The following is a 15,893-nucleotide window of genomic DNA, read 5'->3' on the forward strand; positions in this document are numbered from 1 at the left end:
TGGGGTGGCAGTGGGGGTGCTGGTGGGAGGAAGCAAGCCTGGAGCCCCCCACAATGCCTATCATTCACCCCAGCAAGATCAGGGGTTATGAGATGCCTCACCTGGTCAGATAGGAGAGAACCCTCAGCCCCTCCCCCTAGTGGATAAAGTCAGATCTGGGGTGTCCTTACCAGGAGGTCCTGCTGGGCCCTTCTCTCCCGCCTGGCCCCGGTCACCTTTGGAGCCCGGTGGACCTGCAGGCCCTGGCGGTCCTGTCTGCCCCGGGGGCCCTGGGGAGAGAATGAGATGAGCCCTGAGAACACTGTGGGCCGGGCAGCCACAGGAGACCCCGGGCCTGCCCCCCCCCCCGGGCCATCTGGTAGGAGCAGAGACCTCATTACAGTTCACCAACTGTTTCTGTACCTACCGACTCCTACAATCTCCAGAGCTACTTGTCCCCACTTCACAGGTGAAGAAACTGAGGCTCAAGAAGGTATGGTCCCCTGCTCAAGGGCCCAGAGCCAGGCTGCAGAGGAGTTGGGACCCTCCCTCAGGAGTCCTGCTGTCTCTGCGCGCTGGGGGTCAGGAACTGCGCTTGTGGCAAAGAGCGCCCCACTGAGGCCTCCTCGGAGACCCCCAGGCAGCCCCGAAGCACCCTGGTGCCCAACTCACCGGCTCTCAGGGATTCCGGGGCTCACCTCGGTGTCACCATTTGTAGGGGTTGTGCCCCCCCTGGTGGCCATTTCTTGGAACTGCACTGTGCCTGGTGAGGAGAAAGTGGCCCAGGAGACCCACCCAGTGCCCCTCCCAGCCTCCCTGGCTGGGGGTTTGGGGCCTGGGTCCTCCGAAGGTTAGGAAGTCCCCCTTTTCTCCAGTCCCAGAAGGACTTGGAAGAAGTGGGCAGGGGCAGCTGCCTGGGTGTGAATCCTTGGGAGGTGAACCAAGGGACCCAGATTGAGATGCTCCCCACTCCCTTGAGCTCACCCCTCCTCCCACAGCCTCCAGCCCCATCAGAAGATCACAGTATCTGCTCCTCCCAGGACTGGGCGACAGATGTCCCCACTGCTGGGGGTTGTGCCCTCCCGGCTCTGCTCCCTCTCCCAACTAGACAGGCACACATGGGAAACCAGGCAGAGGACAGAGTGTGAGCTCAGAGCTGAGTCTGGGCAGGGGTGTTAAGAAGCTGTGGGTTCAACAGGGAGAAAGATGACGGAGGGAGAGCATCACCTGCCCAGGGCTCTAGTGGGCCCGAGAATAATCAAGACAAAATGCCCCCAGATCACAGGGTGACCCCTGGGGTCATTTATCTGAGCCTTGGTTTTCTCCTCTGTAACCCCCAAGCATTATAAACTTACTGGAATGATATTAGAAATGATACTTGTACAGCTGAGGGTGATACAGAAAAATATTTATTAACCGGCACAGCACAGATACTGGCATTCAGCAACCCTAACCACTCTGTCCTAACACTGCCACCATCGCCCAGGGCACAGCCCAATGCATAGAAGCTGCAGAGAGAAAATAGTCCTGACTTCAGAATCTGCCAGGAAAGGAGTAGACCGCAAGGTGGCTTCTGTGCCCCCACTCTAGCCAGGGAGTTCAGTGAGGATCCCCCCAGGAGGGGGTGGGAGGCCGTAAGCTCCCAGGAAAGCTGAGTGAGGAGGGGATGGCCAGGCTGGGGGCCTGAGGGCAGGTGCTAAGAAGCAGCGGGGCGGGCCATGAGGACATGCACCCCGCGGTGGGGTAAGAGGGTGAGGCCTATAGCAGTTTGGATGGGGTGGGTCTGTGGGGCCAGCAGCGATCTGGCTACAGCCAACTGCTTCCACGAGGGGCTGCAGCCCCAATGGCCAGAGCTTCTATTTTTCTAAGAGAAGCTTCAAATCCTGATTTTTGTGTGAAACCCCCCAGTTTTTGAGCTGTTAGCTCAGTTTTTCAAAATACCATCGGGGTGGGGGGGGGCGTTCTATCCAAAGGGCCTGCCGTGTGACCTATGGGTACAGGCCCTGGGAGGCCGTGTGCTGGGAGGCCGTCCCCGGAGAGGCTGGCTGGAGTCCTCCCCTGCAGGCCTCACTCACCCGCTGGGCCCGTGGGCCTTCTCCTTCTGGGCCCCGGGTGGGCGAGGGGGATGGCATCGGGGAGGAAGTCCTCGTTCCAGGGCGGCAGGGTGCTCTGGGGGACTGGTAGGTCATTGCCCGGGCCTGCGGGCTGCTCTGCTGCTTCCAGCAGGAGAACCTGAGCAGGACAAAGCAGAGGGTCAGGACCCCTGGGCAGGCTAGAGACACGCGTGCCCAGGGACACGCGCCCCCTGAGACCTGCAGCTGCCCAGGGCCAGGTGCGGGTGATCATACACACCACTGCTCCCCTTGCAGGAAGGTTCTGCTACCGGTGCCTGCCTCTTGCCACTTCAGGAGAGCCCTCCTGGACCGGAGGGCTCAAGCAGGTCACCATCGGGACATCTTCAGGCTCCCCGTACTCTCTAGAGAGCCCATCACCATGGGGGAAGATCTGTGGTCACCCCTCTTCCCTGGCTCCTCCCACAGGAGTTACTGAAAACATACCAGTGGGCCCGGCTTGGGGTGTGGTTTTTAGGACGAGCTCTAGGAAACCAAAAGGTGGCCACCTGGCCCAGCGTGGAAAGCTGCCCTGTCCTCTCCCCTTGACAGAGGTGGCAGGGGGGTCAAAGCCTGGGAAGACCCACGGCCTGGGTGGGGACACCATCTCCCTAATTCAGGTGAACCTGGATCCAGGCCCTAGAGGCACCTTGGAGTCCCTGCAGTCCCCCCATGAGGTCAGCAGGGGGCACTGTGCACCAGGGATCTGAGCAAGGCAGCGGGCAGGTGCTGAGACCCTGGGTAGGCCCCCCCAGGCAGAGAGGGAGACCCCACCCTCCCCACCGGCCTGCGGACCAGGCTGGCTTCCTGCTCCGCCCAGCTCGTGCCCCCAGTCTTTCCACCCTGAACTGCCCGGGGAGGAAGTCTGGTGTCTCAGGCTCCCTCCAGCTCTTGGGAGCCAGAACCCCGCATCCTGTTAGATTCCCCGACTCGCCTGGGCCGGGCCTGTGCACTTGGCCTTCCCCAGGCCTCTCCGGGTGCCCCTTGGCCTCTCCGCCCCCTGCCCCTCCCTTCACTCCTGAGCCCCGGGGAAGGTCTTGAGACTCCAGGGCCCCCTCCCCACCTCCGGGCAACCTGTTTGACCCTGCGGATTGACGGCCATCCCCTCCTGCGTGTGCCGGCAGCCCTGCCTCAGGAGAGACCACCTGGGGAGCGGGCACAGTCCCCCAGAGCCCCGCGCCCGTTATGTGCCACTTAATGGGGGAGGCGTGGGCCCTGCTGCCACAGGAGCTGGTTTGAATCCTGGCTCTCCCACTAGGAGGCCACCACCAGGTGGCCGCTGTGCATCCTTGTATGAGTGTTGGGACCTCTGGACCTCAGTCTTCCCATCAGCAAAATGGGACTGACCCTATAGATCCATGAGAGAGTGGGGGCATGCAGCACACTGTGCCCTCCGTGCCTCCTGCGATGCTGGCTGGTCACAGGGTCAAAGAGCTGCCTTCACGGCGCCCAGGCCTGGGCTGGGCTGAGGTTTCATGGGTGTGCAGCCAAGGAGCCCTCTGAGCATTCCCTCCCACCAGTCCTGCCCTGTCCCTGGACCTGAGTGACCAACCGTCCCTGAGGATCCTTGGGAACAAAGTGGCACCCTGCACCAGCTCTTAGGATCTCCATCTGTGTTGGATGGGTGGACTCCTGCCCCCTGAGGCTCTAGAGACCCCCCCTACCAGGCTACTTCTCTGAGCCCCTCCCCCCTCTAGTCCTTACAAGGGCCCCTGAGGCAGCTACATCACAGGTGAGGTGGAAATAGAGGCCCAGAGACTACAAGTGACTTGCCCAAGGTAGCCCAGCAAGTAGGTGTGGGGACCAGGGTCCCATGCAGTACCTGGGCCACTTCCCCACAGCTGGGCCACAGCCTTGGCTCTGGTGGAGCCTCACAGAGGCACACAGAAGGTAAGCAGCTGGCTGCCATCACACAGCAGCTTGGGGGTGGAACTTTATCGTCTGACCCTGGCATCCCCTCGGGGAGGGGAGGGTGATGATCCTGCCCCAGTCACTGAATGTCCACTGGGAAGTTCACCGAGCACGTCCATCCGAGCACGTCCGTCCGAAGCCCCGAGGTTAGGGGCTATGCGGCAGTGAAGGAGTGGGGGGACGGGGCAAGGAGACTTGGCTGTCGATGACACAGAATGGGGGGCTCAGGCCGGTGGGCTCAGTGAGGATGAGGGTACGAACTACCAGGGCCAGGTACCCCGGGCTTGGGGACAGGACAATGGGTGAAGGCAGGAGTGGGTCCCCTGGTTCTGGTCTGGCTCCCAGGACCGTGGGATTGCCATCAGCCAGTCAGGACACGGAAGAGGGCAGGTTTAGGGGTGAAGGTGATCAATACGGGGCACTGGGTTGAACTGCAGTGTCTCAGGGGGGGCCTCCAGATGGACATATTTACCAGGCAGTAGAGGGGTGGGAGCAGCTTTGAGGGCTCAGGGGAGGGGCGTCCACTATGGGCTCCTGGGATTGGGCCCAGGTGTTCCCCTTCCCTGGCAGGGCTCCAGACCCACCCCCAGGGGACCTGACACCTGCAGCTTTGCCCCTCCCCCTTGGCTCACTTCTTTGTGGGGCACATCCCATGCAGACTCGAAGGCCCACAGAGCCCATGGACCCAGGCAGAGGAGCCCCAGCCACAGCCAAGTTAGCATCAGCTCTGGCCAGAGTCCAAGCCTTCCTGGCCTGACCATGGCCAACTTCCTGGAGAAACTGATCCCACTCCCGCTGACATGACCTCACCAGGGCGGGCAGCAGCGGGCGTAGGGACTCAACACAAGAAAACTGTACTGCAGCCAGCCTCGGAGGCCAGTGGCCTGATGACATCACTGTGGCCTGGATGACTGGCCGAGAAGCCGCCCTCCTGCACAAGAGACCAGCTAAGTCGAGGCTTCTGTGGCCCTCACACAGAGAAACCCCCTCGGGCTCCCTTCCACCCCGTGTGGCCATGTGGTCTGTGAAGTCAGAGTGTAAACCGAGGGGGACGGGAAAGAGGAAATCAGGAAACTTTTGCCTACTGGCCTTCCACCCCGCAATCCCCCTACAGCCATTCTACGCTGTCCCAGGAAAAGAAGGTGACAGGAATCCCAGATCAGCTCCCAGGTCTGGGTCCTTTGGGAACTCAGGCACTCACGGGGTAAGTGAAGATGGAGCACACCTTGATGGCTGCCTGGCTCACGAACCCCTTATTGTGTACCTGTGGGTGTGCCCCAGAGGAGGAATCATGATTGGCCCGGTACCTACTTTCCCAGCTTGCCTGCAACGAGGAGGAGGCATATAGCCCAGTGCTGGGTGATCAGACACACGAGCCTGTCAGGCTGCTTTGCCAGAGCCTGTACTTCTTGCCTTTGAACAGGTATGAGGATGTGATGTCTTGAGCTGCAGCAGCCACTTTATAACCATGAGGCACTAACCATGAGGACAAAAGCCAACTCACAAAGGAGGTGGAGGCAGAGACTGTGAAGAGCCTGAGTTCTTAAGCCACCCAAACAATCCCAAGACCACCTTCTGGTAGACTTCTTGTTGAGCAAACAACAAATGTCCTTAACGAATAGGCTGGGTGTCTGTTCCTTATAGCTGAACACGTCCCTCCTGATACACCAAAGCAGGCCTTTTGTCTGAAAGGGCAAAAGCCTCGGTTTCCAGGCTTCTGAGCTACTGCTTTCTTTTGCCAGCCCTCTGGTTTCTGACTCCCCATCTGGAGTTTGCCTGCCTGGCTCTCACTGGCCTGACCACAGCCACTGGCCCCGCTCCATGCTGTCTCTGAGCCTGGCAGGCGCGCACCTGGCCTCAGCAGAGGCTGTCTGGGCAGCTAGGCCAGATTCCGTCCCCTTCCCTCTCCAGGCCACTGCCTCTCAGGGCCCTCTGACCTGGGCTGACGAAGCTCCCAGGGGACACTCAGGCATGCTAACAGGTAGGTACATAGCTGGAAGGTGATCCAGAGAAGAGACAGCAACTGAGACAGGAATCACCCATCTCTGACCTGGAAATCTGGAAGGAGTGTGGTGGCAGCCACCTCTCTGTACACCCCAGACTCAGACTACCTCCCCCCAACCTCTGCACCGAAGCTCACCCCTGTAGACCCACCCCGACACAGCCCGGTGAGGGGCAGCAAAGTGACTTCTGTTTCCATTCCACGGGGCAGCAGACTGAAGCCCAGAACTGAGCAGGGACCTGGAGAGGCAGAGCCATTCCTGAGCAGGAACCCTACCGCAAGCTCCTCCAACACATCCCACTGCCCCTACCCCCCACCCCTGGGGTCTGCAGAGGGGTTACGACCCTCACCGCAGAGTCAGGGGCAAGCCTCATGCCCGGCCTGCTGTCGGGGTAGAGCGAGGTGTCAGGGTGGGAGGACAGGGAGGAGCTGCACCAGGCAGGAGGGCGGGGGGCCAGGTGGGCGGAGGACAGCTAGCACAGTGCCAGTCCTCCCACAGAGCTGCGACTTTTAACACCCCGACATGCTGGGCCGGGGCCAGGGCAGGCTGTCACTTGACACTGCCAAACCACTCAGAGCCTCAGGTGTCTGGAAAATGTCCTTCAGGACAGCTGGCTTGGGGACCCCTCCTTTTTTTCAAATCTCGGGTGCCCCAGAATCTTCCACAGCACCCCTCAGCCCTCCCAGGGCTTCCCCAGCCCCAGCTTTCTCATGTGGGAGTGTCTGTTTCCTGAAGGCTTCCACCCCCATGCCCCGCAGAGCCACTGACCCCAAGCAGAGGACGGGGCCCCCCCATCCCCAGCCTGTGCCCAGGAGTGTGGGCTGCTGCCCCCCCCCCCCCCCCGCACCAGCAGATGGGCTTGGGAGGCCATTCATACCCCGGAACTTCTCATGCCGCGTGCTCTGCACGGGCATCTCTCACACACCTGTGCCTCCATCGGGAAGATGGGGACCCCAATGTGGCATAGGTGATAATGCAGAGCCTCTCCTCTGTCCAGTGCTGGATCGTTTTCCCAAGCCGGGTCCCACAGCCACATCATCCGAGGCCTCGGCTGCCCTTTACTCCAGCAGGTACGTTGCACAGACAAGGAGGTGGAGGTGGGAGCTCGGGCGAGAGCCACCTAGTTGATGGGTGGCAGTCCCACTTCTTTCTGACTCCAAGTGACAGTCACTGGCAGCCCCCATCCCACTGGGCAGATACCCTCATGGTCGGGCTTTCAAGGCAAGAGGCAGGGCCAAAGGGAATGTCAGGTTGGAGGGGGCTGTGAGTGTGTGTGTGTCTACATGTATATGCATATGTGTGTGTGTCTGTATGTGCACGTACTTATGTCTCTGTGTGTCTATGTTTGTGTGTTTTCCTGTGTGCTCGTGTGTATGTGTCTTATGTGTGTGCCTCTGTGTGTGTCTGTATGTCTGTGTGTGTGCCTGTGTGTGTCTGTGTGTTTGTGTGTGTGTCCATATGTGTCTTATGTGTGTGTCTCTATGTGTGTCTCTGTGTGTGTATGAGTATGTGTCTACTGGGAAGACCTGCCCATCGGGTTTTTCTGAGCAGGGACTTCAACTTCTGGACCTGCTCAGTGGTCTTGCTGGGGTGGGGGGGTGTCTCTCAGGCGACCTCAGTGCTCTGTCCTCTCCCTGGCCCCCCTGCCAGCAGGCCATGCTCACATCTGCCTCCTACGCTCAGACGCTCCTCCTGGGCCAGGCGACTCCAGTGGTCCCATGCCCCAAGAGGCTCCTCAGATATGAAAGGGTACAGAAACCCCGGGCCCGGGCCTGTCCTTCACCAGGCTCCCTGGGACGTGAAAGGAGAATAGGGCTCGTCCCCAGTCAGGGTCTGGCCCGCGGACCCCACAGCATTGGCTTCTTCCTGCAGGCACCTGAGACTCTCCACCAGGGCTTTCTCTGGCCACAGGAGCTATTTCAGCAGGCACGTGAGACAACGGACATGATGTGACAAGGGGGCACAGCCCAGAAGCGTCTCCTGCTGACGGATGGTAGAGACTGCCAGCTTCTTCGCCCTGGCAGCTCTGTCCCAAGCATGCTCTGCACTGTCTCTCGGAGGGGTCAGATGGCACAGAGCCCCGGCGCCCAGGAGGGTGACCTGGCTGCTACCACACCTGCACCTCGCATATCCTTCCCTTCTTGGACTTACTACTTTTTTTTTTTTTCCAAGATTTCATTTATTTATTTGAAAGAGAAAGACAGAGACAGTGAGAGAGAGCATGAGAGAGGAGGAGAGGGAGAAGTAGGCTCTCTGCTAGGAGGGAGCCAGATGTGGGCCTCGATCCCAGGACCCCGGGATCATGACCCTAGTGGAAGGAACCGACTGAGCCACCCAGGCTACTCCAATAAATTACTTGTCCTTTATTCAGTTCTTCTGCCTTTGAGGTGACCCAGGCCGCCACCTGATGTAGACAGGGCGAAAACTAACAGGTACCCGGCAGCACCTCCTCCATAGGCTTGTTGGTACTCAGCTTTGTGTGCCAGACAGGGAAGAAGAGGAGGAGCCAGGGTTGGGGGCAGCAGCTGTGGGGGTACAGGGGCTCCTCCTCTTTCCACTGAGGGGTCAACCTCTGGGCATCCAGCCCCCAGTCACTGGGACTCACACCCAGACCGGCCTGCTGTCTGAGACCTCCAGATTTCTGGCTCTCCCCACACCCCTTCCCGACCCCAGGAGGTTGGCGCAGCCCAGAGAAGGCTACCCAGAGCCACTGAGACCCCAGCGGCACCCAAGCTCGAGACCAGGCTACTCCGGTCCACTGGGCTCCCTAGGGCTGGGCTCTCTCCCCAGCCACGGCCAGCAGGTACCTGATGCGGGACCCTCACACACACCCGCCAGCTCCCTAGGCCGGGCACCCCAGGCCATCTGACCTTGGCCTCCAGCGTGGTTAGCCGCTCACTCATGTCGCTGAGCCGGGTACAGTTCATGCATTCTGAAAGAGAAGGGTGAGAATGGAGTGAGAGCAGGTGAGGGCAGCAGCCACCAGAGAGTAGCCTCTCCGCAGTCCGGCAGGCCAGGAGCTCCTGGATCAGCTTTCCTGGAAGACCCCGGCCCAGCCTTTAGAGCCTTATCTTCAGTGCCTCTTCCTCCAGGCAGCCTGCCTGACCTCTGAACTGCCTCTTTTCTGAGCACAGCACACTCTACTGTCCGTTTATTCAGCAAAGCGTCCAAGCCAGCCCTGAGCCAGCACCAGATGCCTCCTCGGCCTTCGAGTGCCATGAGGGTGGGGTCTTTGTCAATTTTATTTGCCTACAAATCCCAGGGCCTGGCACAAAGTAGGAGCTCAAAAAAAAAAAAAAATCCAGTAACTGATAAATAGGTGGTAAAGGGGATGTGCTGTCTTTGAGAACTTGTCTGGGGAGGGGGAAGGGCAAAGAGGTACAGGCTGGCAAGGGCTGCTCTAGGGCTGTAAGAACAGAATGTGCAAAAGAGTATCATGGGGCAGTAGCAATGCTAATTTGGGGTCAGGGGAGGCAGTAGTCAGGGAGGACATCCTGGAGGCAGGGGCATCCAAGGCGAGGCCTGAGCGATGCACATGACTGGCTAGGTGAGGAAAGAGGCTGAGGTCTGGAGACAAGCGAGACCAGGGGAGGGTCTGGCAGCAGCCTGTCAGAATCAGAGCAAACCGGGGATCCCCCGCAGCCCCCACGAGCGGTGGGCTGGGCCCTAACACCAGAGGCCTGGCGGGGGAGCTCTGGGCAGTGTCCCAAGGCCAGTGGGCAGCTGTTGCAGGGGCTGGACGTCAAGGTCAGATTTGCATTTTTAAAAGCTCACTGTGGCAGCAGCAGGTGCCGTGGGCAGGCGTGGGAGGGACTGGAAACCGGAAGGCCAATTAGGAGCCCAGGGACGGTTAACTCCCCAGGCATACATCTCCCTGGGCTACAATTATCTATTTATGTCTGTCTGCCCTGGGGACCGGAGCTGTTTAAAGAGTAAATAGACGGTTCAAAGCTGTTCTAAAGAGCTTTCATCGCTCCAGAAGTCCAGGGATGCCTAAATCCCTCCCTCTGTTCAAAGCCTGACCTTCCAGGAACCTCATTCTGGGCCAAACGGACACGGAGGTATCAGGGTAACTCAGTAGGTCCCACTTGGTGTCCTGGGGGCTGACCATCAGAGGCCCCGGGGCTGCAAGGAGGCCTGAAGCTCACCAGCAGTGTCCACAGCTGCCCCCCATCAGCACCCCCATCCTTGGAGAGCTCCCCAACTGCATCCCCGAAAGTAAATCCCCTCATTAATGCTTGTGGGCTGCAGTGGCGATTGAGACATGGGGGGACGGAGGGCTAGGGGTCTTAGGACCATGGTTCAGGCTGCATCCTCCGCAGGGGTGCCGGGCCTCAGGGCAGGGGGCCCGTCTGTTCACCAGCCCTCGCTGGGTTCACAAGACGTGCTATGCGGGCTGGCACAGGCCCCGTTCACCCTCATGTCCCTCCCCAGCTCCCCTGGGCTGGGCCCAGTCAGTGGTTTATAAGCATATTTTAAGAACAGAACTCTTTTCCCCCCTCAATAAAACCTTGTCTGTAACTCCGATACATAAAACAGATCAGAGACTGAGGCATAAACACTGAAGCTTCCAAACAACTCGAAGAATGTATACAGGGCAGGACTTCACCAAGGACCAGCAAGAGAGGGGGGTGGTGCTGAACCCACATGGTTCCCCCTCATTTCGCCCAAGAAAGGGTGGTGAAGAAAGGAAAAGCGATAAGAATCCACAAAGCAGGGCGCCTGGGTGGCTCAGTGGTTGAGCGTCTGCCTTTGGCTCAGGGCGTGATCCCGGGGTCCTGGGATCCAGTTCCACATCAGGCTCCCTGCATGGAGCCTGCTTCTCCCTCTGCCTGTGTCTCTGCCTCTCTCATGAATAAATAAAATCTTTAGGAAAACAAAAACAAAACAGACAGCTCAGGATTCCCAGGCCTTAAAATAAACCTTTAATGGAAAGACAGAGACCAAAACAAATCAGGTCCCACTCCCCGACCCACTGCCCCGACCCCATTCATCTAACCACCCACCACTCATCCCCCACCTACTTACCCTCGTCCCCACCCCCTCCCTCCACCCCTGTGCCTCCCCAACCACCCTCTCATCCACCTGGAGGCACCATTGCTGCTCAGGGATCCCTTGGTGACCCTGTGCTGACACTGATGAGGTGGAGGGCAGGGCATTATGAGTGAGGATGCCTGCCCTTCGAGCAAAGACCCAGGAACCTTCCCCCAGCAGCTGTGTCTTTCGGTCTTACGAGGGAGCAGGCATTGGCTCTGCAGGAGGACGGGCCTGAAGGACTGTGAAAAGTGACTTTTCTGCCTGAGTCCCAGGCCCCATCCAGGACCAGAGGGCACCACTCCACCCTGGGGACCGGCAGCAAGAGCAGGAGGCAGGACAGATGTGGGGGAGCTGTGAACTAGAACCCCAGCCTGGCCCAGTGAACATTCCAGAGGCGTTTAGGGGCTGTGAACAGAGCATTTCCAGGGTCTGAGGCAACAAACAGGACTCTGCAGGGGAGAAGGTCTGCAGAGGGAGAGGTGAGCCTCAGGCTCTCGCAGGAACCTATTTCTGGAAAGTATGTTGGGCCTGGGCCCAGTTTGCTCTGGCACTGGGCACCCTTCTTGGCCGGTGAGGTGCGGCTTGGCTGGCAGTGGGCACGGGGTGGGGGGGTCCAGTTTCCCAGCCACAGAGAGGCCCAGGAGGCCCAACCAGCAGGCAGGGTTGAGGCTGCCAGCTTGGCTTCCTCGTGCCACCTGCCTGGGCAGGCGCTGAGACCAGGCGGGTTTTATGGTTCCCCTGGCATTCTGTCATCGACAAGCAATTATATTATGTTTGTTTAAAATTTTCTAATGATTCAGGGGAGCAGTGGGGACCTAGAAATGGCACTGAGGGTGCTGAATGGCTCAGTGAGCAGACCGGGCCCTGCCCACTGGCTCTGGTTCTTGGTTTCCTCTGGCTAAGATGAAGGCTCTAGCTTCCCAAGATCCGGTGGGATTCCCATGAACCCAGCGCCCTCCCCAGCACGCACAGGCCCACAAGTGCCCAGGGCTGCAGCACATTCCTGGTGATGCAGGAGAGTGTGCCCAGGACTCTTTGCCAATATGTGTGTATTGAAGTGTGAATGTGCCAGGCAAACCAGTGTGTGTGAGTGAGTGAGAGGAGGGAGGACTCACTGCTTGGTGTGGTCGGTGGAAAGAGAACTATAAGGCCACTAACCCACTGTGAGCCTAGAGAGGGCCTCATCTGTCCTCTCTGCCCCTCTGTTTTCTCATCTGTAAAAAGGGTCTATACTGGATCAGCTCCAAGGGCCTGAAGTTCCTGGTCTCTTTGCTTCTGCCATCTGTGCCCCTGCCCCCCGACTCTCCTGCTGGGCTCTGTCCACCCACTGTAGGACAGAACATCTGCTAATCCCCTTGCCGTTTGCCTTCAGCCAGCACAGCTCCTGGTGATGGCTCTGTGTCTAGAATTCAGGACCCAGCTCCCAAGTGAGGCTGACTCTCCAGGCCTGGGCCCAAAGGGGGACTTTGCCAATTGCAGAGAAATCGAGAGGCCAAAGGAGACCACTGTGAGGCTGGGGTCATAAGACCCTGATAGAGGGAGCCAGGGCACACAGGTGGCCCTGTCCCCAGACACCTGGCCCCTTCTGTGAGAGGTCTGAGAGATGGATCCACAAGAGGGGACATGTGCAAGGTGGATGTCACCAGAAGGCCAACCCCAGCAGGGTCTAGTTGGAAGAAAGCACTACAATCCCCCTGTTAGAAGAAAGCTCCAGGGAGGTCCGTGGGGTCAGATGCTATGGGGATGGGGGCAGGGCTGGCCAGGTGTGTTCACAAGGGACCACAGGAATGAGGAGGTCCTAAGTGGCCTCAGTTTCCCTTGACAAGAGCTGGGCTGGGCCTAGCACAGATATGACTGGTACCCTTCTATCTTACTACCCTTGAGGTCAGCCCTGTTCTACCCAAGAGTCCAGTCTTGGGTCACACATTCTTTTGGTGCCTCCCTCCTTTCCCACAGAGGCCATGTAGGACCCTCCTCTACTGATGAGACTTTGGTCACCCTACTCTGCTGGAAACTGCTGTAGGGTGAGGGGGAGTCCTTGTCTTCAGTAGGCCCTGGTTTCTTTTGCTTTCTCACTCACACCCCACTGCCAGCTAGGCCACACCCCTCCAGTCAGGCCATGCCCCTCAGCTAGGTCACAGCCCCTCCAGCCAAAGAGACAAGACCGGGATGTGTGGTGACTTTGGGAGGGCTGCAAACTCCTGCACCCCGAGGCGGTTCAGCTCCTGGTGTCTGACTGTTTGTTAAATATGCATCAAGAGCCTCTAAAGCAAAAGACAAAGTCCAAAACAACAAACAGGAAAAAAGCAAACTCAGAAAACAGAGACAATAAGCAGACAGAAAAAGACTTCAAAAAACAAACCAAAACTCCAAAGTCCTTAGAGACAGGAGAAGATACCACATCCTGAAATCTTTGTGTCAGCCCATGAGGGACCCTGTCTTCCCTCCCACCTACAGAGGAGGAAGTGGACATGCAGTGAGTAAGGGGTTGAGCAGGGATGGATGTTGGAGTGTCTGCTCTCAGCCCCCAACTCCTCACCTTTACAAGATTCTTTCTGCGTGGCCTCACAGAGGCAATCTGCCCAAACAGACCTTGTACAGATCCCTGGCTTAAGCTCCTATGACAGGTAGGGGTCTACTTTGCCAGGAGGGAGATGGAGGTCCGGGGTGGAGGGAGCAAGCTAGCTGCAGGCTGGAGCTCCAGAATCTATCGAAGGTCTCCACTGGGCTGTGGGCCAGCCCCATGGGGAACAGAGAGGCTCTGGTAGCACCTCGACCTAGGATATCACCTTTCCAGTTAACTTCTAGGGAGCTGCGTATCCAGGTAATCATAGACACATTGGATTTCCTAAGCCACTTACCCTAAAAGGAAAGACGGAGAGGGCAAGGCCAGGCCAAAGGGGGAACCTACCCTGTGCTTCCCTTATACTTGCCAGTGCATGCCGGAGCAAAGAACCCCATCGGGGGCCAGGGAGCCTGCGGGTTGGATCAAGCTGTGGCTGCATGCCAGGCCCAGCCCTGGGGCTCATGGGCAGGACAGAATAATTAAATTCCATCCTTTTGTAGATCAGGGATCACAGAGAAGGCAAGATTTTTCAGGAACTTCTGCCAAGACTTTTATTGAAGAATAATTGAGTTCCTTCTTAGAGAGGGGGAGCCTCACATGGGTGTCCTCACGGTGGAAACAGAAATCCCCAAGGAGCCAACAGCACTGAAGCTTCTCAGAACACAATCGCAGCCAGCCATCTCATCCCCTGTGGGCATCCACATTCGCAGCCCCTGCACTGCAGTACTTCCTGGTGATGTACAGAATCGCCCCATGGGCAAAAGGGACAATGCTGGTGAGTGAAATCGATTCACCAGTGTTTACCAGGCACCTACTGGCTTAGAGAAAGAAATACCTGGGCATATTGCCCTCCTTCTGTGAGTGAGAAGGATGAGATTCAGAGAGGTTCAGCAATGTGCACAGCTTGTCAATCAAAGGCCAGAATTAGAACCCAGGACTTCCCTTCCCATGAAGCCATGGTGGCCTGGGCTATGGTACCCTGGCTGGAGCAGCAACTTTCAATGGATATGCAGACAGTGTCAGGACCATGGTTAAGCTTGGGCAAAGTCTGTGACTTCTGCACCTCATCACTGCTGACCAGGCTGACCAAATCTGTCTTCCACCCTCTCTACCTCCATGTCTAGCCCAGAGTTCAAGGTCAACGAGTCTGACCTTGAACCATGTGGACCATGGCTGGACCACGCCCCCAACCTTTGGTGTGGAAAGGCTGCACCTTTCCCCCAACCAAATCTAAAGAGGAATAATTAGAATTATTAGAATTATTCAAGCAAGATTGCTTGAATATGGTTTACAAAAATCAACCGCACTTCTATGTACTGGCAATAGACAAATAGAAAATTTCATTTTCTAATGATATCTTTCACAAAAGCATCATAAAGTTATCAAATTACTGAGGAAAAAAATCTACTGAAAACTATAGAACATCACTGAGAGGAATTAAAGAACTAAAGGAATGGAAAAACATACTATGCTCATGGATTGGAAGACCTGATATCATAAATATGTTCATTCTCTCCAGTTGACCTATAGAGTCAATGCAATCCCATACAAAACGTCAAAAGGTTGCGTGTGTGTGTGTGTGTGTGTGTGTGTAAACTGGCAGATGAGTTCTGAAATGTATATGAAAACACAAAGGTCCAAGAATATCCAGCGCAATCTGGAATAGAACAAAAGGGGAAGATGTATACTTCTTTAAATTGAGACCTTTAAAATTGAGACCTACTTTAAAACTATAGTAACTGAGACACTGTAGTATTAGTGCAAAGACAGACTCATGTTTATAGTCACTTCATTTATGAAAAAAACATGAAAGCAGTACCACAGAGAAAGGGTAGACTTTTCAATAAACAGTGCTGGGTCAAGTGGCTATCCAAATGGAAAAGAAAAATAAAAGAATTAGACCCTGCCCTCTACCCCTGGGACACCTGGGTGGCTCAGTCAGTTAAGTGTTGACTCTTGATTTCGACTCAGGTCATGATCTCAGGGTCATGAGATTGAGCCTTGCATTGCGCTCCCCTTGACCATGGAGCCTGCTTAAGATTCTCTCTCTCTTCCTCCATCTGCCCCTCCTCTCCATGCACACATGTGCTCTCTTTCTCTAAAATAATAAATAAATAAATCTTTAAAGAAAAAAATGCCACAACACACGTGAAAGTTGTTTCCAGATATACTGTCAATCCAAATGCAAAAGGTAAAACACAAAGAAAAAAAGGTAAAATACAGCTTTTAAAAGAAGCCATGGGCAACTACCTTCATGACGAGGGAATACAGATTTCTTCAACAGGA

At 56.9% G+C, this 15,893-nt stretch overlaps 1 protein-coding gene across 2 annotated transcripts in view; it reads right to left on the reverse strand.

The window, feature by feature from the left end:
- The window catches only part of COL26A1 (collagen type XXVI alpha 1 chain), a 163,296-nt gene that overhangs the window by 12,862 nt on the left and 134,541 nt on the right, over positions 1–15,893 (reverse strand). For both annotated transcript variants that reach the window (XM_072752960.1, XM_072752959.1), the window contains exons 4-6: positions 8,875–8,936; positions 2,055–2,211; positions 171–269 (exon numbers count right to left, since the gene is read on the reverse strand). In XM_072752960.1, the coding sequence (XP_072609061.1) occupies positions 171–269; positions 2,055–2,211; positions 8,875–8,936 (318 nt within the window). The remainder of the gene's footprint in view (positions 1–170; positions 270–2,054; positions 2,212–8,874; positions 8,937–15,893) is intronic.

This window comes from Vulpes vulpes, chromosome 3 (genome assembly GCF_048418805.1).
Source record: "Vulpes vulpes isolate BD-2025 chromosome 3, VulVul3, whole genome shotgun sequence".
In the NCBI taxonomy this organism is placed as follows: Eukaryota; Metazoa; Chordata; class Mammalia; order Carnivora; family Canidae; genus Vulpes; species Vulpes vulpes.